At 42.5% G+C, this 25891-nt stretch overlaps 3 protein-coding genes and 1 pseudogene across 12 annotated transcripts in view; 2 read left to right on the top strand and 2 right to left on the bottom strand.

The window, feature by feature from the left end:
* LOC309616847 (zinc finger protein 525-like) overlaps positions 1–25891 on the bottom strand; it is a 202158-nt gene that overhangs the window by 30927 nt on the left and 145340 nt on the right. For 7 of the 8 annotated variants that reach the window (XR_014237623.1, XR_014237624.1, XM_082368075.1 and 4 more), the window contains exon 1: positions 999–4136. The exons of the other annotated variant lie outside the window; for it this stretch is intronic. Coding sequence is in view for 5 of the 7 variants with exons in the window: in XM_082368075.1 (XP_082224201.1) it covers positions 999–1019 (21 nt within the window). In the remaining 2 variants the exon portion in view is untranslated. Of the gene's footprint in view, positions 1–998; positions 4137–25891 lie in introns of those variants that run through there. 8 annotated transcript variants of the gene reach the window in all.
* On the bottom strand, positions 4129–9986 carry LOC309616895 (protein FAM90A27P-like; the record flags this gene model as incomplete). Of its 2 annotated transcripts, XM_082368258.1 has the most annotated exons (5): positions 4129–5848; positions 6733–6841; positions 7314–7510; positions 8826–9003; positions 9823–9986. In XM_082368258.1, the coding sequence occupies 5 exons, from the start codon at positions 9984–9986 to the stop codon at positions 5747–5749; spliced, it is 750 nt and encodes a 249-aa protein (XP_082224384.1). In that variant the 3' UTR covers positions 4129–5746. The 2 variants fall into 2 exon arrangements, with proteins under 2 accessions (XP_082224384.1, XP_082224383.1); XM_082368257.1 differs by having other exon boundaries at positions 4129–6841.
* LOC309616556 (vomeronasal type-1 receptor 2-like) lies at positions 15321–20260 on the top strand (annotated as a pseudogene). Its single transcript has 2 exons — positions 15321–17361; positions 20149–20260. The product of its transcript is annotated as a vomeronasal type-1 receptor 2-like (transcript).
* LOC309616554 (protein FRG2-like-1) lies at positions 20885–25774 on the top strand. The gene is made up of 4 exons (XM_082367207.1): positions 20885–21418; positions 21755–21835; positions 22060–22283; positions 22401–25774. Exons 1-4 carry the CDS (start codon positions 21202–21204, stop codon positions 22896–22898), a joined length of 1020 nt encoding a protein of 339 aa, XP_082223333.1. The 5' UTR covers positions 20885–21201; the 3' UTR covers positions 22899–25774.

Here is a 25891-nt window from a genome sequence, read left to right as displayed (position 1 = left end):
ATACTGAAAATAATTTTTCTTCTTTAGTAACGGTAATTTAAAGCAATACAAATGACATGAGAAATAGCCTGCATTTCCATTAGCAAATATACCACGACATCTATTTACAATACATTTCTAGACCTAGAAGAAACTATAAAACTTTACTGAAGGACATAAAGTCTGAAAATCACAATTCTTCCTTGGAAGATGTGGTGACATAAAGACCTCAGTGATTGCAAATTCAGAGCAATTCAAACTCAAAAGAAACATGGATTTTTCAAACAAAAGTCTGCTGTATCTAGGAGACTCAACATAATTTCGAATTAAAAAAAAGAAAAAAACTAAATAGAGGGACCTGCCAAATTTCAAATGAAGCTATTACTCCATATACTACCTGAAACTTTAAAATAAATGAAATAAAATAGCTACAAGATATCCAAAGAATCTCAGCTAAAGAGAGACAGACATTATTCTGAACAACAAAATATTAGGACTAAATGTAACGTAATATTTTTTGTAATCGTGCAACAGGTGAGGTATTCCAAAGCAAGATCAAAAATCAGAGGGCATAAAGGAAAGATTTAGGTTTCAACGCTGTGTACTAAAGAATTTGGCAGGGCTTGGTCCCCGGTTTCCAGAAGTTAACATTTTAACTCTTGCAATTTCCTTAGTGGTTGCAGTGTCTTTATTACTCATGGTGGGCCCTGATAATTTATGCTAAAAAGATGACTTATGGTGGGCCCCTAGTTTGATAATGGGATGACTCAGGCTGGAAGGCTGGTCATTTCACAAAGACCAACCAAGTGACTAGCGGTTTGGGGCGCTGAGCCAGGTGATATTAGCCCAACCTCTGAGGAGGGGAGAATCCTGGAGATTCTTATCCATCATGCCTATGTAGTAAAACCCCAATAAAAATAGAGACACCCCCCGCCCCGAACCGCAGGTGTGGAGGACAGGAGGCTGTGGGGCTGCGAAATCCGGCTTTTAAACCAAAAAAAAAAGCGAAACTCACTCACCCGCACGCGTCTGCCGCTCATTCCGATTCACTTCCGGGTCTGCAGGACATTGCGCCCGCGCGGGCGGAAGAGGCGGTACAGAGGGCGGTGTGTGGGCTGCGCCCAACGAGAGAGGGGATGAGGAGAATGGGCGGGACTAGGCAGGAAGCGCAACAGAGTAGGGGCGGGGTCAGTGTGGGGGCGGGGCCTGGCTTCCCCTCACTCCCCTCCTGGCTGTTTCCGGATCTGTTGCTCCTTCTGTCCAACTGTGCTTGTTTTCTCTGCTTTTTGATTCCTTTAAATCTCTTTGATTTCTTCTGGAGCAGAGCTGCTTCCTGCCTGTTCTAAGTTAATGTTTCAAACAATTTAAGGCGAAAGAGAAGAACCGTAAGGGCCACATGTATGGGAAGCTGAGATGTTTTCCTCAACAAGTTGAAGATGGCAAAATTCAAAAGTGTTTTGTGCGAGTGGATGAAGATGTGTGTCTTATAAGCGAGGGAAATTGGAATGTGATCACTCAGGTGATCCGCTGGGAGGAAGCCTAATTGTTTTCTCCAGAGGCCGGCTTACAACAGGGCAGCTGGCTTTTCCCAGAGGCAGTGACTCCAGAAAGTTAGAGAGACCAAGGTGGAATCAACAGTGTCTTTTATAACCTAACCGCAGAAATAACATACTGTTACTTCTGCCAGATTCGGTTGGTTACACAGACTATCTCTGGTAATTTCTGCTGCTGCTGCTGTTCAAGCAACCAATTGTCCTGCTTCTTCAAGGACTGAACAAGTTCCCAAGAAGCAGGATTTTTGTGCTAAAACTGGGAAATTCCTAGGCAAATGGGGAGATTGATCACACTAACTGCTTTGCACTCACCTTCCCAACCACCCTCCCCCCTGCTTGCTTTCTCGCCTTCCCTCCTTCTCCTCCTCCTCCTCCTCCCCTTTTCCCCACCTCCACCTCTTGTGTTCTCTCTCCTCCTCTCCTTAAATCCCCCACCTTTGCTTTCTCCCTCCCCTACTCTTCCCACCTCTCCTTTCTCAACTCTTCTACTCTCCCATCTCCACACATTCTGTTTTCTCTTCTCTTTCCTCCTCTCCTTTTCCTATTTCTTTACTTCCAGAAGAGAACAGAGAAGACAGAAAACACATTCTTGGACTGGGTCCTGGTGAGACCATTGGCCAAAGAAATGAAGAGAGTGTGTCACCCTCAAATGTGTGAAGCTTGTCAGGTAGCATAACAGGAAATAAAAACTGAATCTGAGAAGCATGCCTTGAAGAGCTCTTCCACCAGAGGAAACAAAGACAAACCAGGTGAGAGTAGACAGGTCCTTCTCACTTTGGGCTACCCTAGTTCCCCCAAACCCTGTGGTTGGTACCTCCTTGGACTATTCATAGATAAATACTGCCATGGCCATGGGATGGGTGGCCAGTTATTCCATTACCAGGAACTTATCAACTGGTGGAATTAATAAAATAATGTAAGGTATTTCCTTGAGGTCCCCAAACAGAGTAAGGGTGTGTGAAAATTAATAAACAGAAACCTCATTTAAAATGGAGTCAGGGACAAGGGATTCATCTTCAATATATACAAACAGCTCATGCAGCTCAATATCAAAAAAACAAACAACCCAATAAGAATTGGGCAGAAGATCTAAATAGACATTTCTCCAAAGAAGGCATACAGATGGCTAAAAAGCACAAGAAAAGATGCTCAGCATCACTAATTATTAGAGAAATGCAAATCAAAAGTACAGTGAGGTATCACCTCACACTGGTCAGAATGGCCATCATCAAAAAAATCTACAAACAGTAAATGCTGGAGAGGGTGTGGAGAAAAGGGAACCCTCCTAAACTGTTGGTGGGAATGTAAATTGGTGCAGCAAATTCCTTAAAAAATTCCTAAATTCCTTTTAGTTCCTTAAAAAACTAAAAATAGAACTACCATATGACCCAGCAATCCTACTACTGGGCATATAACCTGAGAAAACCATAATTCAAAAAGAGTCATGTACCACAGTGTTCATTGCAGCTCTATTTACAATAGCCAGGACATGGAAGCAACCTAAGTGTCCATCAACAGATGAATGGATAAAGATGTGGCACATATATACAATGGAATATACTCAGCCATAAAAAGAAATGAAACAGAGTTATTTGTAGTGAGGTAGATGGACCTAGAGTCTGTCATACAGAGTAAAGTAAGTCAGAAAGAGAAAAACAAATACCGTATGCTAACACATATATATGGAATCTAAAAAAAAAAAAAAAAAAAAAAAGACTCTGAAGAACCTAGGGGCAGGACAGGAATAAAGACGCAGACGTAGAGAATGGACTTGAGGACACGGGGAAGGGGAAGCTGGGACGAAGTGAGAGAGTGGCATGGACATATATACACTACCAAATGTAAAACAGATAGCTACCAGGGAAGCCCCTATCCATTCCTCTTTGATGGACATTTAGGTTGCTTCCACATCCTGGTTATTGTAAATAGTGCTGCAATTAACATTGGGGTGTATGTATCTTTTCGAATTATGGTTTTCTCCAGATATATGCCCAGGAGTGAATTGCTGGGTCATATGGTAGCTCTATTTTTAGTTTTTTAAGGAACCTCCATTCTGTTCTCCATAGTGGCTGTATCAATTTCCATTCCCACCAGCAGTGCAAGAGGGTTCCCTTTTCTCCACATTCTCTCCAGCATTTATTGTCTGTAGATTTTTTTGATGATGGCCATTCTGACCGGTGTGAGGTGATACCACATTGTAGTTTTGATTTGCATTTCTCTAATGATTAGTGATGTTGAGCATCCTTTCATGTGTTTGTTGGCAATCTGAATATACATATTTTTAATTGTCTCATACCATGTCTCAAACCAAACCCAGTAAATAAATATCTCTGGGGGCAGGCACCAGTCGTTATACTTTTTAAAACTCACCATGTGATTCTGATGTGCAAATTCAGATACAGCTTATTTTCGTGCTTATCAACCTACATAATTATGCTTATCACACTTCAACCTAAATATGAAACACCTGGAATTGTCACTCAGCACCAAGATACTGGTTCAAGAGGGCTGGCTTATGTCTGAGAACTTGTATTCCTTACAAGCTACAGGGCCCTGGATTTCACTGTAGGTACCAAGGTCCTCTTTACTCAAATCAATAAAATTTGATGGAAAAAAATAAAGAAAATTGACCTGAGGTGATAAGGAAAAATCAACACACCTGCAATGTATGTTCTATTTCAGAGAAGTTTATTAATATTGAAAGAAATCGATCAAACATAATGTTGCAATGGTTTTTGATAACAAACTGTCCAGGTTAAGAAAATAGTTCCCATTAACCAAGGTGAAGAGAATTTCTACTGAAACTCTTCCGCAGCATCAAAAATTCTACACACAGGAAAGAGCATTGTTTAAAAAGTGCAGACCTTTTCCAAAATCATAAAAAGGCCTTTTGCCCAGTTACCCAAATTTCATTTATTCACTCACACAGATGAATTTCATAGTACTCTATTGACATTACAGTGTAACAGTTTCCTTGTATTGACTCCGTTTCTTATACACGTAACTGACAAAGGACTACATATGACAATTTCACAAGCTCTATTTTAATACAACATGAATTTACAAAATGTAAAGTCAGTGATTGTCCCTTAGTCCCCAGTTGTACTTGGAGTTCCAGAAGTTGCACAGGTACCACATGGGGAAGTGCTGATTCACCAGACACAGGTGCTCCTACATCTTTCCAATCCTCAGTCTTTCAGTCTCGTCCAATCACGTGAGACTTGAGGTTGAGCCTCCTTCCGTGGGGGGGGGGGAGGGAGGGGGAGGGGTCACACAGTCAATGGGAGGAAGAGACCAGGAGGTCCTCACAGAGGACACTTACTAGGACTGAAGAACCTGTCCCTCAGACTCCTCTATGATGTGAGGGCTCCGACCAACAAGTATAGACCTCTTGAGGAAGCTGAGAGCACTTGAGATTCAGAGCTCGGCCATCGCTTGTCCAGTCTCATAGAGACAGTTCTGTCCAGCTGGCCTGAAACGTTCATGGTGGGTGTTGGGGACACTGCAAATCTCGACTGGGCTCAGGCAACGTGAGTCGGATGGAGTCTGCAGGTCAAAGGTGGACATCAGGGGACTTCCCTGGCGGTCCATAAGACTCTGTGCCTCCACTTCAGGGGGTGCAGGTTTGATCCCTGGTCAGGGAACTAAGATCCCGCAGGCCACACTGCGCGGCCAGAAAAAAAAAAAAAAAGCTGGGCATCAGGGCTGGTGTCTTCCTGGTCACGTGGGGTTGCTTGTTGGGATCCAAGACCAGGTGTACGAGGGGAAGCTGAAGAGCCTGTCAGCCCCAGACCAGGTCACTGAGAACTGGGCTGGGAGCTGTAGAATAGGCTGAGTCTTGCTTTTTTGTGGGGAATTCTGGCAAGTCTGGAGGGGATCTGGGAAGACCTCTCAAATCATGCCTCGATGCTACATTCAGAGTTCTGGCCACATTGTTGTGTGGCAGGTTGTGGGCTGGGCTTCGAATCCCCATCAGGACAGTTGACTTGTGCCTGGAGGTCACAGACACAACCCAGGGCAAGTGTCTTCCTGTTGGACTGCAGAACATCACAGGAGACACCATCAGGCCTGCTGGCTGTCAACTTGGCCATGAGAGGTGCATCCCGGCAGAAGCTCTTTAGAGCTTGGTGGGCGAGGCACTGGAATCCACCTCATGTCTTGGGTCCACAAGCACTCAGTTCAGGGGCTTTCTTGAGAGACTGTGTAGAGCAGAATCATCTCCTATTAGGGTTCTTGACTGGTGGCTGACCTGTGAGAACGGGGCCCAGGACAGATCTCCTCCTGGACGTTTGGACAGGCATTGGCCGGGTGGGATGCTGTGGGAGAAGGAAACTCATTTAGATACTTCAGGCGTCAGAATTATCAAACTGCATGCAATCCAGGACTGACAGTTTCAACCATATCATAATAGAAAACAGGAAAATCATAAGCAACTTAGGACAAAGGGAAACTGGCAGACTAATAGGCAGAAAATAACAAATATACGCTAGGATTCTCTTCTGTATCGGGAGGAAGAGGAACAACCAATAGAAATAGACAACACATGCAAAATTAAATTTCACAAAGACACACAAATGGTCATTACACATTTGCAGAGATACCCACCTCAGAGGTGGTCAAGGGAAAAAATTACAATACCAGTCTGAGTTTTGTGCCTATCAGATATGGTATGAAAACTTTCCTCATATTGCCTGTTGTTGAGGTCAAGGGTAAAAACATTTTCCTATGCAGTGTGGAGAATGTCAACAGCAACTATCCTTCTGAGGGCAATTGGGAGTATTTACAAGTTAAATGATCCCTTGTCTTGACATGAAGTCAGAGAAGGCAGCTGATAAAACACTTCACACACACACACACACACAAAAAGCACTTCACACGTGAGCTGAAAGGCTTCCACTAGGATTTGCTGGCCTAGTTGCACAAAATAGGAAAAAAATTCAAATAAAAAAAATTGAAAAAAAAAAAAAAGGGACCAGAATTTTGGATTACCTAACCCATGGAGTAAAAACAAAAAAAAAAAGGAATATGAAAAACACAGAAAAAAAATAGAATATGAAAAATACAGGGAGAAAAAAAACCAAAACGGGACTCGTAGCATCCAGCCTGGGTTTAACATAATCCTGCACACATGAGGGGCATAGGAGTGAAGCACAATGGGGGTGGAGGGGAGAAACAGCAGGGGAGCAGGGGCAAGACTCACCCTCACAAAGGCACACGATTCCACGGATTCCTTCCAGGGTCTCTTCCTCTTCTCTTGGCGTCTCCCGGGACACGTCTGTGGTAGAGGATTTCTCTGCCGCTCCTCTTGCCTGCAGAAGAGTTCATGTTAAGTGTCTGGATGCCCTCACCTTTCTGTCCTCACCAGTGACTGGGAACCAAGAACACTCTGGGAACCCAGTCCTAGCCCTTGTTTGGGGGTGAAGGAGGCGTCCAAGACCATGTGACCTTTGCAAAGCCAAGTCCTTCAGTGACTTCAGAGGCAGCCCTCACTTCCAGGAAGCACCTCTTTCCCTACCGTGGTTTCATCATTGAATACTTTCAGGTGGTTCTCTGCCTGCCATGTGCATCATTCCAAGGGAGTTTCTGACCCTTCCCCCTTCATGATTCTCAGGACTAGAATGAGCTCTGAGTGTGCAGTCCCGGAAGGCATAAAGCTCTCAAATGCTGCCCTTGAGTTTCCCGGTCTGCACCTGAGATATCTATATAGAGAGAGTAGAGGGGCAAGACAATCTCCCTCGGTACCACTGTCCCCCAAACCATTCTGACCCTGTGGTTCCTCACCTCAGTTCTGGTTCCTTCTCTCTGGCAGCCGTGTTGATGGACCCTGGAGTCTGGAGGCCCTGGGGGTTTGTGGGTTTCAGATTCTCCTTCTTATTGGAGCCCAAAGGCTGGGGAGCAAGGGCCCCACCCCAGGACTTCATGGGGCACCACTTGCTGATGGCCAAGTGTCCAAAGGCTCCACAGTTCCTGCATTTCACCTGGGGGTGGAGGAGGAGGGTGGGGTCAACAGAAATCACAGGCAACTTTCTTTCTTTTTTTTTTAATTAATTAATTTATTTATTTTATAGTTGTTTATTTTTTAGGCCATGCTGTGGGGCATGTGGGATCTTAGTTCCCCGACCAGGTATCGAACCCGCACCCCCTGCATTGGAAGCGCGGAGTCTTAACCACTGGACCACCAGGGAATTCCCTGTAGGCAACTTTCAAAGGTTAACACAGTTGACTCTTCAGTGACGTGGGTTGGAACTGGGCAGGTCCACTTACACTCAGATATTTTTCATAAATCTGGACTATAGTACTACATCATCCAGAGTTGGTGGAATCCACGGATGGGGAACCTCAGGTACAAAGGACCAGAGGGCTGGCTATAAAGTTATACATGGATTTTCCACTGACTAGGGTTTGCTGCCCCTAACCCCTTTGTTGTTTCAGTCACCTGCATAAGGACAGATTTTTGAAGTTGGATATCGGTTTGGGATAGAGGACATGGACTAGAATTGCCAGAACATTCGAGATACTGTGGTGCTGCCCATGGAGCGTGTTAGAGAGAGATCAAGGAGAAAAGAACTTAGTGTCTAAAGGTGAGGAAAATGAACCAGATTTGTGCACTGGACAAACACCAAGCTTGACATGACACTGAACAGGGAATAAGGTAGCTCCTCAGAGGAGCTGATGGGCCAATCACCCAGCTGAGGATACTACAAACCAGGCCAGCCAGACTTGGATAAGTAAGAACATCTGAGTCATAAGACACAGACGTTTCCGAGTTCCCTGGTGGACCTGTGGTTAGGGTTCGGCACTTTCACTGCCATGGGCGGGGGTTCGATTCCCTGGTCGGGGAATGAAGATCCCGCAAGCGTGTCCATGGTAAAACCCACTCTCTGGGCTTCCCTGGTGGCACAGTGGTTAAGAATCTGCCTGCCAATGCAGGGGACACGGGTTCGAGCCCTGGTCCAGGAAGATCCCACATGCTGCGGAGCAGCTAAGCCCGTGCACCACAACTACTGAGCCTGTACTCTAGAGCCTGTGAGCCACATGCCACAACTAATGAAGCCCACGTGCCTAGAGCCCATGCACCACAACAAGAGAAGCCCACGCACCACAACAAAGAGTAGCCCTGCTCGCTGCAACTAGAGAAAAGCCCACGCGTAGCAACGAAGACCCAACACAGCCAAAAATAAAAAATAAATAAAATAAAATAAAATAATTTTTTTTTAAAGTTAATTTTAAAAAAAACACTCTCTGGGATCCATGCAGACACCCTGGTTCTTGAAATATCCAAGCTTCCATTACCTTGGTACCCTTCTCTCCTGAGAAGGGAGTCTTCTGCCCCACTGGTTCCCTCTGTAGGGGCTTCACATTCTGGGCCGTAGGGGGTCTTTGGGGCGGATTGTGAATGTTGTGACCTTTTATCTGTCTCATGTCCTTGGGCTTCTGGTCATTCTTCCTCAGGAATTGACTGTTCAGTTTTCTAGTCACAAGAAAAAAATAAAAAATAGTATGTAGACCCAGAGACAGAAGCCCATCATACCCCTACTTCTGAATGAATGAGTGGGCTCACTGATCACTAAGTCGTTCCCACTATGAGTTGGTCTCTCCTCGGGAAGCCATGTCCCATTCTGTGAAATTTGTGACCTTTTTCCATCATTACTAACTCCCAGAGCGGGACACTGCCTGTGATAAGACCCCTAGATGAACAAACAGTGAAATTAGATTTGCAACCTCGAATGCCTGGCTTTGGCGAGTTGGCTGTGCTCAGGGCTACTCATAATGTTTCTCCCTGAGAATTTCAGTGTAAACTTGGGCCTGTGTTTTGGGTTTTTAGCCAGGCACTCCGTCCAACATTTAAGCATCTATCAATATTTATTAAAGCCAATGCACAGGCAGACAACAACTATGGATTTTTTTCCCACATATTTTCAGAAAACTCACAATTTTCACAGAACAGCTTCTTCCTGAGAAAACCTGTCAGTTCTTCTGACAAAGCTTGGCAAAGATTTGATAGTAAGTTAATGAACACCTGTGAAATTTCAGACATGACCCCTTAACCATATGCCTGTGTTCAACAGAGGCTTGCACAAAGCCACAGAGGAACAAGCAATCTGAGGGTGCTTGTGCAAGCTCACATATATGTGCAAATTCATACCAGGCAACTCACAAATAAAAGCCTGTGTTATGCTGAGGGATACACAAGTCAAAATTCTATTCGGGCAGAAATCTACAACACACACCTGTGCCCTGTTGGAAACCCTCCAGGCTCTACCCCATCACTGCCTGACATTTGACCTACCTCTCCTCTTGGACTCCAGGTCTTTGTGAAGCTCTGTGAGGCTGGACCACTGAAGGCCGACATTTCTTAATCAGGACACAGCGGGCACTTGGATCCTCTCCCGGCAACAGAGGAAACCGTAGCAGAACCTCCACAGCGGCATCAACTACCCATTTCTCTGTCATCAAGTCGATCTGATGGAGAATCAAGACACAATCAGAGTTCTGAACATAGGAAGAAGCCTTGGGATGACAGAAGATTAAAACTCCCAGTTTCTTGAGTTCTTTAATGTAATGCTAATTGGAGTGGAAAAGTTCTTTCCTCCAATCCCACAATGAGTTTGCTTGTGACCTCCAAGGGGCAGGCAGCAAGGAGTGAAATCAGAGTGTTGAGGGAATGCTGATCATCCCCAGGTGGGAACTGAGGTGCCACAGCTGTTGCATATGCTCTGTCCATCTGATCGATCATTGCATGTCCATTTTAATTGGCCAATGCTCACCCACCCATGTTTTTGTTTTGTTTTGTTTTTCTTTCTTTTTCTTTTTCTTTTTTTTTGCTGCACTTATAATTACAGTTTTATAATAAAGGATACACATAGGGTGAGGTCTGGGAGGTTTCCAAACACAGCTTCCATGTCCTTGACACACAGAATCAGGACACGTCCCTCTCCTAGCACATCAATGTGTTCACCAGCCAGGAAGCTCACACAAACATCAGTATCCAGAATTTTCAGTTTCATTGATTGACTTATTGGCCATGTGGTTGAACTAAATCTCCAACCACCCTTTGCTTTGTGCACCCATGTTGTTAATCACTGAATTTCACCCCTGGGCACAGGAGAACCTGACTGAGCACTGATACCAGACCAGGAGGCCACCTCATTCCTCTACATCTCACTTGCCCAACCTAACATCTCCCACACTTACATCTCTTTGTGGAATCCCAACCTTCTTTAAGAATGCTTTGCCCTGTTCCATTGAAAATTTGCTGGGGTCCATCGCTGCCAGTACTACCCCAGGGATTCTTTTTCTCTGTGGAGAGTAGAAAAGGAAACCATTGAATTTTGTACATCCCTGGAACCTCCCACATACAGGATGCAGTCAAGTCCCTTCCCTCTTCTCTGCCCACCATCTCCACTACCACCCTTTATTCAAAGTACATGTACATATTCTTCTACTAGGAACAGAGTACCAATTAATGAAAAATAAGTTGATACAATTTACAGTAACCAAGACTTGGAAACAACCTAAATGTCTGTCAACTGATGAAAGGATAAAGAAGATGTGGTGTGTGTATATATATATATATATATATATATATATATATATATATATATATATATATATATATATATATATATATATAATGGAATACTACTCAGCCATAAAAAAGAATAAAATAATGCCATTTGCAGCAACATGGATGGGCCTAGAGATGATCATACTAAGTGAAGTAAGGTCGGAAAGAGAAAGATAAATACCTTATGATATCACTTATATGTGGAATCTAAAATATGACATAAATGAACTTATCTATGAAACAGAAACAGACTCACAGAAATAGAGAACAGATTTGTGGTGGCCAAGGGGGAGGTAGGGTGGGGGAGGGATGGATTGGGAGTTTGGGATTAGCAGATGCAAACTATTATATAAAGAATGGATAAACAATAAGGCCCTACTATATACTAAAGGGAACTATATTCAATATCCCGTAATAAATCATAATGGAAAAGAATATGAAAAAGAATATATACAAACTGAATCACTTTGCTGTATACCAGAAACTAACGCATTGTAAATCACTATACTTCAATAAAATAATTTTTAAAAAATAAGGTGATAAACTTTTTTTAAAGTTTCTCCACTATATCCATGAAAATTCAATTAACAGTCAAGCTAGGAAGAAAAAAAGAGTACTTTATTTGAACCAAACTGAGGATGATAAGCCAGGAGACAGACTCTCAGAAGCTCTGAGAACTGTTCCTCTGGTCAGGAGTTAGAGATGCAGTTTTATACTTCTCAAGACAATGAATGATGTATCATATGGGCAGGTTAACATTATACCTAAATGTCATCAGAGATATTTTGGTTAGGTATGCACGGACAGAGTGAACTTTTAGGTCAATAACATCCCATGTACAGGATGAAAAAGAAATAGTAATCTTAAAAATTACAATATTAATCTTAAAAATTACATACTAAATTATATTAAGAAAAAGAAAAGACAATTTTGCCATAGAAACAGGAAAGAAAGGGTCAGGACATGCTATATCGGATCTTGGGGCTGACGTATTTGAAGGTGTAGAATAAAGTACGCTTTCCTCTTCAAATTTAAATGACCAAAATCAAGTAGCGAGGAAGCATTTCCCAACCATAAAATAAGGTAGAATAACTCTTGCTTCCACATTGCACTAGGAGTTTCACACCTGAGGTGCTGCTCTGTTTTGTGTACAGGCTTAGGGTCAGGGTCCTGAATTTCAGCCAGCTCCAAACAAGTTCTCATGAATACACTAGGATGAAAGATAGATTAACAAATCGCTTAGGGTTTTATAAAGCCCTTGCTCAAAGGGTTCCATAACTGTTAATCCACCACCACACACAAATCAGGTGTTTGGTGACCATTCTTTGAAAAGTTTGACATTCATCGAAAAATTAACATTTGGAAGTATTTTGTGAATCAGTCACCGTGCTAAGAAATTCTATTAAACAATGAACGAATCCTTACCTCAGCGTCTGAAATGGCCCTCTGTTGATTGTTCCCACTCTCCTAGTTCACTGACGATAAACAGTAATGAAAAGTAAAGTGTGCTTTTGCTGTCTGTCCAGAACCGCCCAGATATGTGGACACTGGACAAAACCACCGGAGAGAGAGTGGTTACCAGGATGCTTGGAGAAGAGACCACTGACCAGAATTCCTTCTTCTGCTGGGCTTTATACTGTCTTATGACCCCCTGGACTTTCCCTCCCGATAACCTCATCATCCTAACCTAATCACATGCTAACCAATCACCACCCACAATCCACTGACTGGATGCAATGTTCTATTGGGTGTTTACCATTCCTTCACACTCTCACTTTCTCTCAAATTTGTACATCAGAAACAATACGCTGTATTTTGGTCTTTGCCATTTTCTATGATTTTAAAACTACATACGTATAACTATGTAATTTTAACAATATATACTATGTCTACAATATTTATGCATATGTTGCCTGCAGGAGAGGCTGTGGGGATAGTGTGTGTATGGGAAATCTCTGGACTTTCTGCTCCTTATTGCTGTGAGCTAAAAACAGCTCTGAAAAATAAAGCCTATTTTTAAAAACATATATCAACATGCTGGCTTATTCTTTTTGCATCTTGCCAATGAGAACTCAGTCTTCCCAGTGGCACTAGCTCAGTGACAACCCAGGACTTTGGAGACCCTGACCTCCTGGGCACCAATGAAAACCAAGGTTAAGAACAGCCTGGCTCAGCCAAGATACAGTGGCAACCTAGGTGTCCCTCAATGGATGAATGGATAGAGAAAATGGTGTATGTACATCAATGGAACATTATTCGACCATAAAAAGGGAAAGAATGTTGCCTTTGGTGACAACATGGATGGACGTTGAGGGCATTATGCTAAGTGAAAGAAGGCAGACAGAGAAAGACAAATGTGGTGTGATCTCACTTATATGTGGAATCTAAAAAAGAGAATCAAACTCATAGATACAGAGGACAGATTGGTGGTCACAGGGATGGGGGCACCAAAAGATGCAAACTTCCAGTTATGAAATAAATGTCACAGAGATATATGTACAACATGGTGACTATAGCTAAAATATTTAACTGTGTATTTGCAAGTTGCTGAGAGTAGATATTGGTTAAATTGGTTAAGTCCTCATCACACACACACAAAATTTGTAACTATGTATGGTGACAGACATTCTGCCTGTGCCCCCAGGACCGGGTCTCTGATGCTTCATGGGGTTGGGACGCCTCCCTTCTGAGGATGGCAGGGGCATCTCTGAAAGCAGTCAGGGGAGCAGAGCTCAGCTGAACCCCAAGGAGTAGGAGAGCAAACCCGCAAAGCCTGGTCTTCAATGACAGGCTGGTGGGAGAGAGGTGTTGGGACAGGAGATTTCTCACTAGCACACCTCTCGGAGTTTCCAAAAAGAAGAAGCCCTGAGGCCAAATGCCCAGTCACATTCTTCTCAGGGAGCTCTGCATTGCACTAAGAGCCACTGTGTATTTGGTGTGTATGTGTGTGCCAGCACGTGTTTTGTTATATTTGTGTGTGTGTGTATCTGTGTGTGTCTGTGTATAGGCTCAATGCATGTGTGGTAGAGGGTGTCCACCGTTATGGCTCTCACCCCATACTTGCAAACTCAGAGGCACTGGATAATGGACCTGGATAAAACGCAGATTTGTTTGTAGGGAAAAAAAACCCAAAGGATTAATTTGAACTCCATTTTTTTATGTTCCTTAACAAATCACAAAAGCAACCAGTGCTCATTTCTGAAAATTCAACAGAAAGTAAGTGTAGAAGATTGCGGGAACCATCCAGCACTCTTGAATTGAGTAAGTAGCATTTGTTTGTCTTGTAGATAAAGGAATGGCATATCTGACCACCTGATCCATATTGTCTATAATTCCATTTTAATTGTCATTGAACTCTTGGTGTCATACTCCCCCTTTTTCTTGTATCTCTTTGAAAATCCTTCTCAGGTACTTTGGTTTCATTTCTTTGCTCCTAATTTAATGGTAGTTCAGCTCAGTGGTCTGATAATTAGGAAGAACTCACTTTGGGGTGGAAGAACGTGTCATCAAAGCAGAACATCCACTGAGACCCACCTCCAGGAATGGAAAATGGCCTTTACCAAGCATTTCAAGATCCCTTCGCAAATACTATCTAGAGACTTGTAATTGGTTTTGGTAATTAGCAACTTCTGAAAAACAAAAGGTTTTCATAAATGTTCTCAACTCCCCAAGCCTGCAGGGTCATTGCCACTACAGGTGAAATGGTAATTGCAATTCTAAGGGGAGGTGAGGTCACTGAATCACAAACCCATATCTCAGGGTCTAGCTCCCTCCTTCTCACATGGTCATGATCATACACTGAGCATGCAGACGTGGGATGAATCTGGGAGAATATTTGCTATTTCAATCTGAGAGGCAAAGTCTATATGGTATGGATGCCTATCAAGAGTAAATGTGGGGGGCTTCCCTGGTGGCGCAGTGGTTGAGAATCTGCCTGTCAATGCAGGGGACACGGGTTCGAGCCCTGGTCCGGGAAGATCCCACATGCCGCGGAGCAACTGGGCCCGTGAGCCACAACTACTGAGCCTGCGCATCTAGAGCCTGTGCTCCGCAACAAGAGAGGCCCCGATAGTGAGAGGCCCGCGCACCGCGATGAAGAGTGGCCCCCGCTTGCCGCAACTAGAGAAAGCCCTCGCACAGAAACGAAGACCCAACACAGCCAAAAATAAACATAATAAATAAATAATAAATAAAAATTAAAAAAAAAAAAAAAAGAGTAAATGTGGGTAAGTGATCATATAAAAAGGGATTTCTCCAGGTTTGAAGTTGATCCAGTGCCAAAGCCTCACAGGAGGAGGAATAATTCTGAAGCTTGAGCAGAGTTAGTAAAGAGAGATGGGGTCCTAGACCCGCCACCAATTCCTGATGCCTCCTAAAGTGACTTAGTGTAATTCTCAATGACAGTGATTGCTATTGTTTAATCCAAGTGAAGTGAAACCTGATTTTTAATTTAACCAATGATGATAGTTCAGAAATACAGTAGTCAGGTTACCTTACAGGAATCATAGAATGCATTTCCAGGGTTACTAGAGGTATGCCATTAACATCTCCATGATTAACAAAAGCTACAATAAATCTACAGGTATCATCTAAACCTGCAGAGAAACAGTGTATATAAATGACAATTGCTGGAATAGAAATATTTCCTCTACCTCTGGGTGTATGAAATTCCTTAAGGAGATATTAACTGAAAACATCCATTGCTGGTTAACTTTGGTAAGAGTGTTTTCTGTCTCCAAATTAGGGAAGGAATGTTTTTTTATGGTAATTTCATAAATGGGTTTCAGATAGCAGATATCAGGCACAAAAGTATCTAGTGACCTATTCTTTGATTTTAAAATATTCTTATATCAGTTCCAATCAATGTATCTAATTTTATTAAAATACTTAAAACTTTATTCATAATTAGTATTGACTTGTATAATAAATATTTAAAGGTAAATGGAAACTTGTTACAAAAAATATTTTAAAACACCATCAAATCTAAAATGAAATGAAAAAAGTATGAAAACAGGTAAATATACACCTGTATTTTATTTAAGAACATAACTAACTAGCTTTGTTAAATAGCATCGTGTTTAAATGCACTGGCGTTTTACCAACCTATCAAGGTTCTAACTTCTTTTTTCCTTTTCATAAAAGGGCTTTAAATTTGGACAAATCATGAATTTATCTGCCTCAGTGTTCCTTATCTTTTCATTGAAAGTACTAGTGCCGTGTCACGAATTATGAAGACTAGAGGGTGTACGACATACTTGGCTTTTATACAGTGATCCATATACTGCAAAGCTCTTTCAGTGTTATATATTCAACTTTCAGACGCCTGTTTAAGAGAAAAAATATATAAATAACTACTTATAAGTGGGAACTAATTTAAGTGAAGAATATTGAAATTTCAGTTACATGCTATAGAGTTCTGCTTCATGTTCCAATGCAGGAATCTCTGGCTCAGAAGAAAAATATTATTCTTTGGGATTTGACAGATGGCCACCAGGAATTTCGCAATAGGATTGATCTTTGTATTACAGACTACAGTTGGAATTCTGGGGAATTTCTGTCTTGTTTACCATTTTCTCTTCCTTTACTTCACAAAGTGCAGGTTTAGGTCCACAGATTTGATTCTCAAGCACATGACTGTACCAATCTCTTGGTTATTTTCTCCAAAGGAATCCCTGAAACATCAGCAGCTTTGGGGTTGAAACTTTATTTCAATGATTTTGGATGCAAACTTGTTTTCTATATTCACAGAGTGAGCAAGGATGTGTCCATTTGTACCACTTGCATCTTGAGTGTCTTCCAAGCCATCTTGATCAGTCCCAGAGACACTAGGTGGGCAGAGCTTAAGGTAAAAGCTCCCAGGTTCATTGACACCTTCAACACCCTCTGCTGGATCTTGAACATGATGTTAAATATTTTGGTTCCTTTTCATATGACCGACAAAAGGAACAACACGAACATCATAAGGAAAAAAGATCATGGCTACTGTTGTGCAGTATATCAGGGCAAAATTACAGAGTCATTCTATCTGCTGTTGGTATTATTCCATGATGGTTTCTGTTTGGTGCTGATGGTCCATGGTAAGATTTCTTGCCATGTCAGCCTCCCAGATATCTGCCCACAAGGTCTGGTAGAAGAGAAAATGATGAGTCCCTTTCCTCTCTCTAAATTTAGATTAACAGGAGACAATATTTGCGTAGCTAGTTCCTTAGGACATAGTGACTCTGGTTTTGGTAAAGGAGTACTCTCATTTTTTTTTAATTGGTATTTTCCTCCCAGAGATGGTCACTGTTTTTCTTTGTCCCTTTTCTCTTCGTTCACGCGAATCACCTCATTGTTAATTGTTTTACTTAATACAGATGTTAATAAATAGATAAATATATGATCTGAAATTAGTAACAATTTAGTTTCTACTCTACATTATTTTATCTTTCAGTACTGTTTCATATCTCATAGTTTAGGGCATGGCATGAGACTGTTGCATAATGCATGTAGGGAATTCCCTTGTGGTCCAGTGGTTAAGATTCTGTGCTTCCACTGCAGGGGACAGGTTCAATCCCTAGTTGGGGAACTAAGATCCCGCATGCGCCATGGTGTGGCCTAATAATAATAATAATGATAGTAATTCATGTAATAGTTTCCTTTATGCTTTTGTTTGTAGCACAAAGCAAATGAGTCTTTCTGTTCCCATCCTAATATTGAGCCATGCACACTTGCATCCATTAATCCAAATTGGGATGGGGTAGATTTCTGCAGTATTATACATGTATCTTTTCAATTAGTGTCTTTATTTTCTTCAGAAAAATACCCAGAAATGGAATTGCTGGATCATATGGTAGTCCTATTTTTTAATATTTTGAGGAACTGCATACTGTTTTCCATAGTGGCTGTACCAATTTAAATTCCTACCAACAGTGCCTGAGGACTCCTTTTTCTCCACATCTTCACCAACACTTGGTATTTGTTGTCTTTTTGATAACAGCCATTTTCACAGGTGCAAGGTGATATCTCATTGTGATTGCGACTTGCGTTTCCTTGATGATGTGGAATCTAAAACACAAAACAAATGACTGTATAAAATAAAACAGACAGACTCACAGGTACAGGTATAGAAAACAAACTAGTGGGTACCACTGCGGAAAGGGAAGTGGGGAGAGGCAAAATAGGGGAATGGGATTAAGAGACACAAACTACTACCTATAAAATAGATAAGCAACAAGGATGGTATTGCACAGCACAGGGAAATGTAGCCATTATTTTGTAATAATCTATACAAATATTGAAATACTATGCTGTATACTTGAGACCAATAGAATATTGTAAATCGACAATACTTCAATTAAAAATTTTTTCTAACACAGATAATAACCCAGCTGTCCTTATCAGGTCAGATTGTGGATGCTCAGAAAACTCCATGGGAAACAATGAGGCTTCCAGAATAGATGAGGAAACATGAGGGGAAGTTTCCCTACCCAGCTAGACTTTCTATTTTTCAGGATGCCCCGTTCAAGCACCAGTGCTAACTTAACCAATTCAATATGTATGGCTGTGAGTATAACTCTATACTGTTAGTCCCCAAACAATAATGAAAACTCTCAATGATGGATTCTCAGTGCCCAGAAGACTAGTTAACTGCTCATAAATCTTAACTTAGGAAAGTTCATCCAAGCACCTACCCCTGATACCCTAGGTTAACTATAAAATTCTGGAATGGGCCCTGGGTGGTGTGGAACGCAGCTGTGAAAACTTCCGGATCTTATCATTGTCAGCCTGATCTAGATTCCACCCTGTGAGTAAGTTACACTATCATAGATGGATCCATTGATTAGATAAAGGTCCTTGCCTCCTTTCTCAGTCTCAAGATCCTTCTCAAAGCCATACTTAGAAAATATACATGCACCACAATGTTCATTGCAGCACTATTTACAATAGCCAAGACATGGAAGCAACCTAAATGTCCGTCAATAGAGGAATGGATAAAGAATATGTGGTATGTATGTATACAATGGAATATTACTCAGCCATAAAAAGAATGAAATAATGCTATTTTCAGCAACATGGATGGACCTAGAGACTATATATTAAGTGAAGTAAGTCAGACAGAGAAAGACAAATGTCATATGATATCACCTATATGTGGAGTCTATAAAATGATACAAGTGTACTTATTTACAAAAGAGAAACAGACTCACAGGCTTAGAAAACAAACTTATGGTTACCAAAGGGAAAATGTTGGGGGGGGGGGTTGGTATAAATCAGGAGCTTGGAATGAACATACACACACTACTATATATAGATAGATAACCAACAAGGACCTACTGTATAGCACAGGGAACTCTACTCAATATTCCGTGATAATCTATATGAGAAAAGAATATGAAAAAGAATGAATATATATACATAAAATAAAATTTTTTAAAAATAAATATCATCATGAACTCAAGAATTTAAAAAAAAAGATGCCTTATCAGTTCACTGGGCATTTTTTTTCCCTTCGCCCTCGAACACAATGCAATCACATGAGATCGAAACATGGGGGCCCACGGGAATTGATCTGGCCGGTCTCTCACCCACAAGACCTTAAGAGATATTTATTTCCTGTTTACTTTTCTTCTGCATTTTGATTTGATCACATATGTATGTATCTGATACAATCAACTATAATTTGATATTTCTCATTCCCAAAATTTTAAGAAATTCTAACATACATGTACATACTTTGAACACAGTATATTATTTTCTGCAAATGTAAAATATTTATACACGTCCTTATACTGTCTAACATTTTATCAGGACTTTTCTTCCAATTGTTTTGGAAAAATCTCCTTTTTACACATGTACCTATAGTTCATTGTGTTTCACCACTGTTTGTAATTTTTGTGTGTCAATGTTCTGGACTTTTTGGTTATAATCCCTGATCCTATTGGTGTGCATTTATGTTTTTCCTTCCATTATCAATGCTCCCATGAATACACTTGGGCAATCTCATTGTTGTTATAAACAGAAAGTGAGAAGCTGAATTGCTGAGTCATCATTTTCACGCATCTTCAGGTTTAGTTTGCGTAATCATGTATCTCCTGAAGTGGTTAAGCCCAAAAATCTCACTAACTCCAGAGGAGAATCTCCAGTTCCCCACATCATAGGCACACTGGATAACATCTGAATTTTTATTAGTAGTATGTATATGAAAACTTGGTGGTGTTTTTATTTGCATTGACTTTATTATTAGCAATGCCGTATGTAATGTAACATAGTTTTCATCATATGAGTTTACTAACCTGTGAATTGTTTTGTCAATTGTTTTCCAGTTTATTGTGAATAGTTTCCTTTTGTTTTGAATTGGTAGAAATTAAACTTTATATATCTGGATACAATTTCTTTCTGAGTGATGGGAATTATAAGTACGTGCTTCCATTTTGTAACTGCTTTTAATAATATTTTCAGACAAAATGTACCAGTTCTAATGTTATGAGAAGTAATTTTAATGTAGGAACTTTGTTTAAATCCTGGCTAAAAAAACCCCAAAACCAATAAAATGTGTTTGAGTAATTTAGATTTAGAAGAATGTGAATATGAACTGGGTGTTAAATGATATTTAAAATTTTTTGAAATAATTTTGTGTTATAAAGCCTGGGAGTCTTTTATTGTTTTTTATATCCTTAAATGATTACTTCCTAGAACTGATTTGATGGCTTCCAACTTATTTATTAGACAAATACATAATTCTACAATTTGCATTCAAGTCTATCATCTCCATGTCTCACCTAACACCCCCCCCCCCCCCCCCACACACACACACAAAGGAGAAGTTTGAGATGGATGATCCAAGACTGGAAAAACACTGAACATTTTGAAGTGGTCTTAACGGTAAACAGAGATTCACTTTCTCTTCCTGTGTCGGGTTCCCCCGTACAACCACAACCAACAAGGTTCCTAATCTCACACCATCTCAGGCTGGGACAAGTGATAGGATTGTAGAATCCAATCAGCCAATAGGAACAAGCCACGCCCCATGAGGGTCTAATAAAAGGCAGGCGCATCCCGCCTGTGGACATTTCTGACTCTGAACCGCTCTGAGAGAGGACCTCTCGTTTGGGCTTCAAGATGGAATCGGGCACTGAAGACCTACACCCGCACAGCCCCTCCATGGAACACCCCACTGACCAGCCTCCCGTCCAGCAGGACTCCATCGAAGAAAGGGGCTCTGATGCGGAGGAGAAACTCTCCGAAGAAGAAGACAAAATATTCTCTTCCCAGTTGCAACAGAACTCCATGGAAGAAAGGGGCTCAGATGTGGAGGAGAAACTCTCCGAAGAAAAAGGCAAGACATTCTCTTCCCAGTGAAGAGACAGCCACGACCAAAGGCCAGATAGGGTCCTGGGCTGTTTGTCCGAGGCTGGAAGGAGGGATGGAATCAGGGATACCGAATTTGTGTTTTGTTGGGGTTTTATTTGGAGATCGGTGATGGGAGACGTCCCCCAGCCCTATGGGGGCTTTAAGTATTCCGGCAATGATTCCCTAGAAACATATTGCTCCAGTTCATGTGTCTGAACGCCCTCGGTAGAGAGAACTGTCCACAAATACAGGCTAGGGGTGGACTAAGGGCTTCTGTGTCCCTCGAGGGAGGACAGTCATCTCAATCCCTCTTTTTCTCCAGGGTCAGAGCCCGAGACAGATGAGGAGGAGAATTCGAAGGAAAGCGAGACACAAGACAGAAACAGCTGCACTGCTCTGTCAGGTAAGATTTCATTTTTCTGGGGAGGAGGGACAGGGCATATGGAGTAAGTCAGTCTCCCCGGGCAGGGAAGTGGGTGAGCTTTGGCAGCCAGGCCTTGCACATCCTGGACTGTAGGATGGGACACGAGCTTTGGTTGGGATCCTGGCTCCTTGTGTGTCCGGGATAGGCTAGGTTTCCAGCGTGCCGGGTGCAGGCAGTCACTCAAACTCTCACTTGATCCACAGATTCAGAACGCGGCTCCAGTCCGGAGATCTCCTGGAAGAGGAAGCTCAGTTCCAGGGTCGGCAGCTGCGAGACAACAGGTAGGATCTTGCTTCTGGGTCCCGAGGTGTACAGAGAGGAAAGCAGGGAACCTATCCAGTGCGTGGGCACAAAGGGCGGTGTCCAATGGCTGAAGCCGTTTGGAGACTCTGGGATCCAGGGAGCATTGGAGGGCCCAAGATGGGCATAGCATCACCTCATTCTAGAGCTGAGGGGGCGGGGCAGGAGCAGGAGAGAGGTGGGGTTTACCGAAGGAACACTGTGAGATCCTGGGAATGGGGGTCCGTGAGAATCGATGGGGCAGGTCTCTCACCTACATGCTTGCTCCGCACGGGCCTCTCCAGATGAGCGCAGTGCGACTCCGGAAAAGAAGAAACAGAAGGTCCTTGACTCTGGCCACAGCAGGGAGAGTGAAGAAATCCGGGATGCCCGCCCCAGGAGATCCCAGAGGAGGCGCCCTGGGCGCAGCAAGAGGCCCAGATCCAGGTCCCCAGGAGACCAGCCGCCTCCACTTCGGGAAAGCCTCTTGACCTCCCTGCGCTCTATGTCGGAGGCCATTTATCAGAACATAGTTAATGTGCACAACCAGAAGGGCTATTCCCCGCTGCTCTGGGAGCAGCTGACCCAGCTGCGGGAGCCTCTGTGCACCGCGGTGCTGACCACGTACGCCATGGCCAACCAGGCGGCCTATGTCTTCCCTGCTGAGGGCTGGCTCGTCCCAACCCCACTGCCGTCTCCCTGGAGTGCAGCCGGGGATGGAGGAGAAGGTCCGTGCTCCAAGGACAGCCTACCTCTTCCCTAGACAGGCTGTCAGTGGATCAGGCTTGATTTAAACTAAGGGTACCCAAGCCTATTCAGCAGAGACTGCAGTTCCGAAAGAGAGCAAAGCCCTGCAACCGCCCAGATCCTCCAAGGTGACCGGCAGGGCCAATTTTTCACACAGGGTGTTCCTCCTAAACGCTAGAACCTGGGGTGGTCATAGGAAAGGAGCTTGAAAACTTGAGTCAAAATGGTGAAATCTGGGTTTCCTTGAGGACGAATATTACAAAGCTTTTAACATTCGTGTTAGACAATTGATGCGCCTTAGGACAATCAAGTTGCTGTATTAACCCCCCAGGCCTCTTGCCTCTCAGGAGCGCTAGCGCTGAGGTGCACATTCTACACTGGCATTATTTTAGAGTGAGGAAAGTCGAGCATTATTTTATAATGAGAACAAATATCAGGGTGTAATTCATATGCATTTGCCTACTTTAAAGTGTAGCAAAGTAAACATGTATTCGTATCCTCTCCCTTTTATTCGGAAAAGGCTGCAGCTCTTCCCTCCTTCACCTCCAGCCCGTGGAGGACAGATATCCACAAACCTTTAATAACAATCTACCTTGAGAAATGTTCATATTTTTCAGTTTGATGAAATGAAGGTGATGCCACCACATGTTTTTGTTTGCTTTTTATTTACTTTAGATAAACTGGAAGTCAAGATATACGAAATGTTTTTTGACCATGTGTATTTATTCTTCATCCGTTTCTCCTTATGTACCTACTTTAAAATTTTCTCCTACTTCATAGATTTCAGTTTGTTATATTTCCTAGAGGATATTAAATATAATATAGATATAGCCATTGGCTTTATATTAATATATTGTTATATTTAATTCTATATACTCTTTGATTTGCATTTTACACTGGGATCATGCAGTCTCAGCATATAAATGTATATAATTTTATGTAAGAAAAATAAAGTTTTGAGACTGTTTTAGCCTTTGCCTTATTATTCCCATGTCACTTAGTGATGAAATAATAATGTCTTCATGTATTGTATACCTGAATACAACCCCATATGGGATTAAAATCCCATATGGAATTTCTTTTATTGTATGTGTGGGTAGGGAAGCAGTGTTCTTTTCACCTCTACTTCATCTCCACCTTGACTTTCCTACACCTACCAGCTCTTATTGTACGTAAGCTTAGCAATTTATCATTCCAGTAAATGGGGCCAATTCAGTGATATTATATTACAAATCAGTTTGCACCCATGACATGGCTTCAAATTATACAAAATAAGTGATTACGTATGTACAAAAATTTGAATTGACAAGTTACACTTGGAAACTGAGGATGCAATTACAAAATGATAAAAGAAAATAAACTACTTAGGAATAAATGTAATAAAAATGTGTGAAGGCCGCCACTGTCTCCCAGGCTGGTGGGTTCGCCAATCTGCAGTGGGCTGTTACCTGGGCGTGGCGCCGGGCGCCGGGGGCGACGGGAAATCCAGTTTTCCCTTGAATAAAGGACATCAAACTAGTTACTACATTGTTTTGTCATTTGACATCATTTTACTAAAAAAAAAAACAGACGAAGGAATACATAGAGCAGGTTCTGGCTCAGTAGCTTCTGTTCCCCAGCAGGAAACTCCCTCCAGCTTCTCTGTCCAGAGTTTTTAATCAGGGTTTTATTACCAGGCATGATTGGTTAAATCACCAGCCATGTGATTGAACCCAATCGCCAGCCTCCCTCCTCTCTCCAGAAGTTGGGCAGCTGCATGTTTCAATCCTCTGATCACCTGGTTGGTCTTTCTGATGTCTGGGCTCCCATTCCATAGCTTTGTACGGAACCCCCATTCAGAGTTGCCTTATTAGTATAATAGCAAAGACACTCCTATCATTCCGGAAATTCCAAGGTGTTTTTTTTTTTTTCAATTGAAGTATTCTTGATTTACAATGTTGTGTTAGTTTCTGGCGTACAGCACAGTGATTCAGTTAGTGGAAATTCCAATGGTTTTTGAAGTTTTGCACCGGGAGCCTGGGACAAAGGAGATATGTTTATTCACAACTGATAAATCAGTGACATTAAAAATTCAGAAATATGCCAAAGTGCATAAGAAAAGTTAATAAGCAGCAGAACTACACTGAAGATAACATCATTAGTAGTTGATATTTGGGAAATGGAAATTTCTATCAAAATGGTCTTACTCTTCACATCCTATAGCATGATGCAAGTCAAAGGAAAGAAAAATCTATACAGTAAAATACAAAAATATGGTTGAATTCCTTCCTAAAGTTTGTTTCTCCAGCTCCTGACTATAACCAACTCCTTGCTCACAGTCTCCAACGGAGTACCTCAGACAATGACAGGTTTGGGGTTGAAATTTTTCCTCACTGATCTTTTTGATGCCTCCAAGTGAATGGGGGACAGAAGTTTAAAGTATGCTCTGGAGGGAAGTGAGTATAAAACTGCACATTCCGCACAGGCACAATTTTGCCTTTCCTGTCACTCCAGTTTCCATCACCTACTCTAAATAAAACTCAGGCTTTCGCTTAATTAAATAAAAAGCTGTAACTGCCTGGGGGTCTCAGAAGTTCCGGGATCACGCCCACAGCGCCAAGCCCCGCCCCCAAGGTCCCAGCGCTCGTGCCGCCCTTGGTGGATCCGCATCTTCAACCGCTCGCTGTTTTCACGTAAACCGTCCTCAACTCTCCGCTTCCAATACAAGTGGCCCGCGCATCTCTAATCCTGCACGTAGCCTGGCTCCAGAGGACACCAGACACGTTCAAAGGATTCAAAATAGAAACGCGGAGCCTGTCCGCAAAGAAGAGGAACACCAGATTCTTCCAGGGGCGGGTGCGGGGTGGGGGAGGTCAGACCCGGCTCCCGCAGGGAGGTTACACCAGAGACACCGCCTCCCCCCGCCGGAGTGTCCGAGACGCGCCCCTTGACGGCCCCGCCCCCGCTCCCGCCCCCCGGGCCCGCCCCCGACCCCGACCCATTTCCCCCCCCCCGACCCGCCCCCCGACC

This window comes from Balaenoptera borealis (genome assembly GCF_965194805.1).
Source record: "Balaenoptera borealis genome assembly, chromosome: 19".
Taxonomy (NCBI): Eukaryota; Metazoa; Chordata; class Mammalia; order Artiodactyla; family Balaenopteridae; genus Balaenoptera; species Balaenoptera borealis.
This window is presented reverse-complemented; position numbering and strand designations above follow the sequence as displayed.

Excerpts from the sequence above, each read along its gene's own strand:
- LOC309616554 (XM_082367207.1), top strand. The coding sequence starts at position 21,202 with ATGGAATCGGGCACTGAAGACCTACACCCGCACAGCCCCTCCATGGAA. Across the intron at positions 21,419-21,754 it reads GAAACTCTCCGAAGAAAAAG|GGTCAGAGCCCGAGACAGAT; the intron begins GCAAGACATTCT and ends CTTTTTCTCCAG. Across the intron at positions 22,284-22,400 it reads TGGAGGGCCCAAGATGGGCA|GTCTCTCACCTACATGCTTG; the intron begins TAGCATCACCTC and ends TCGATGGGGCAG.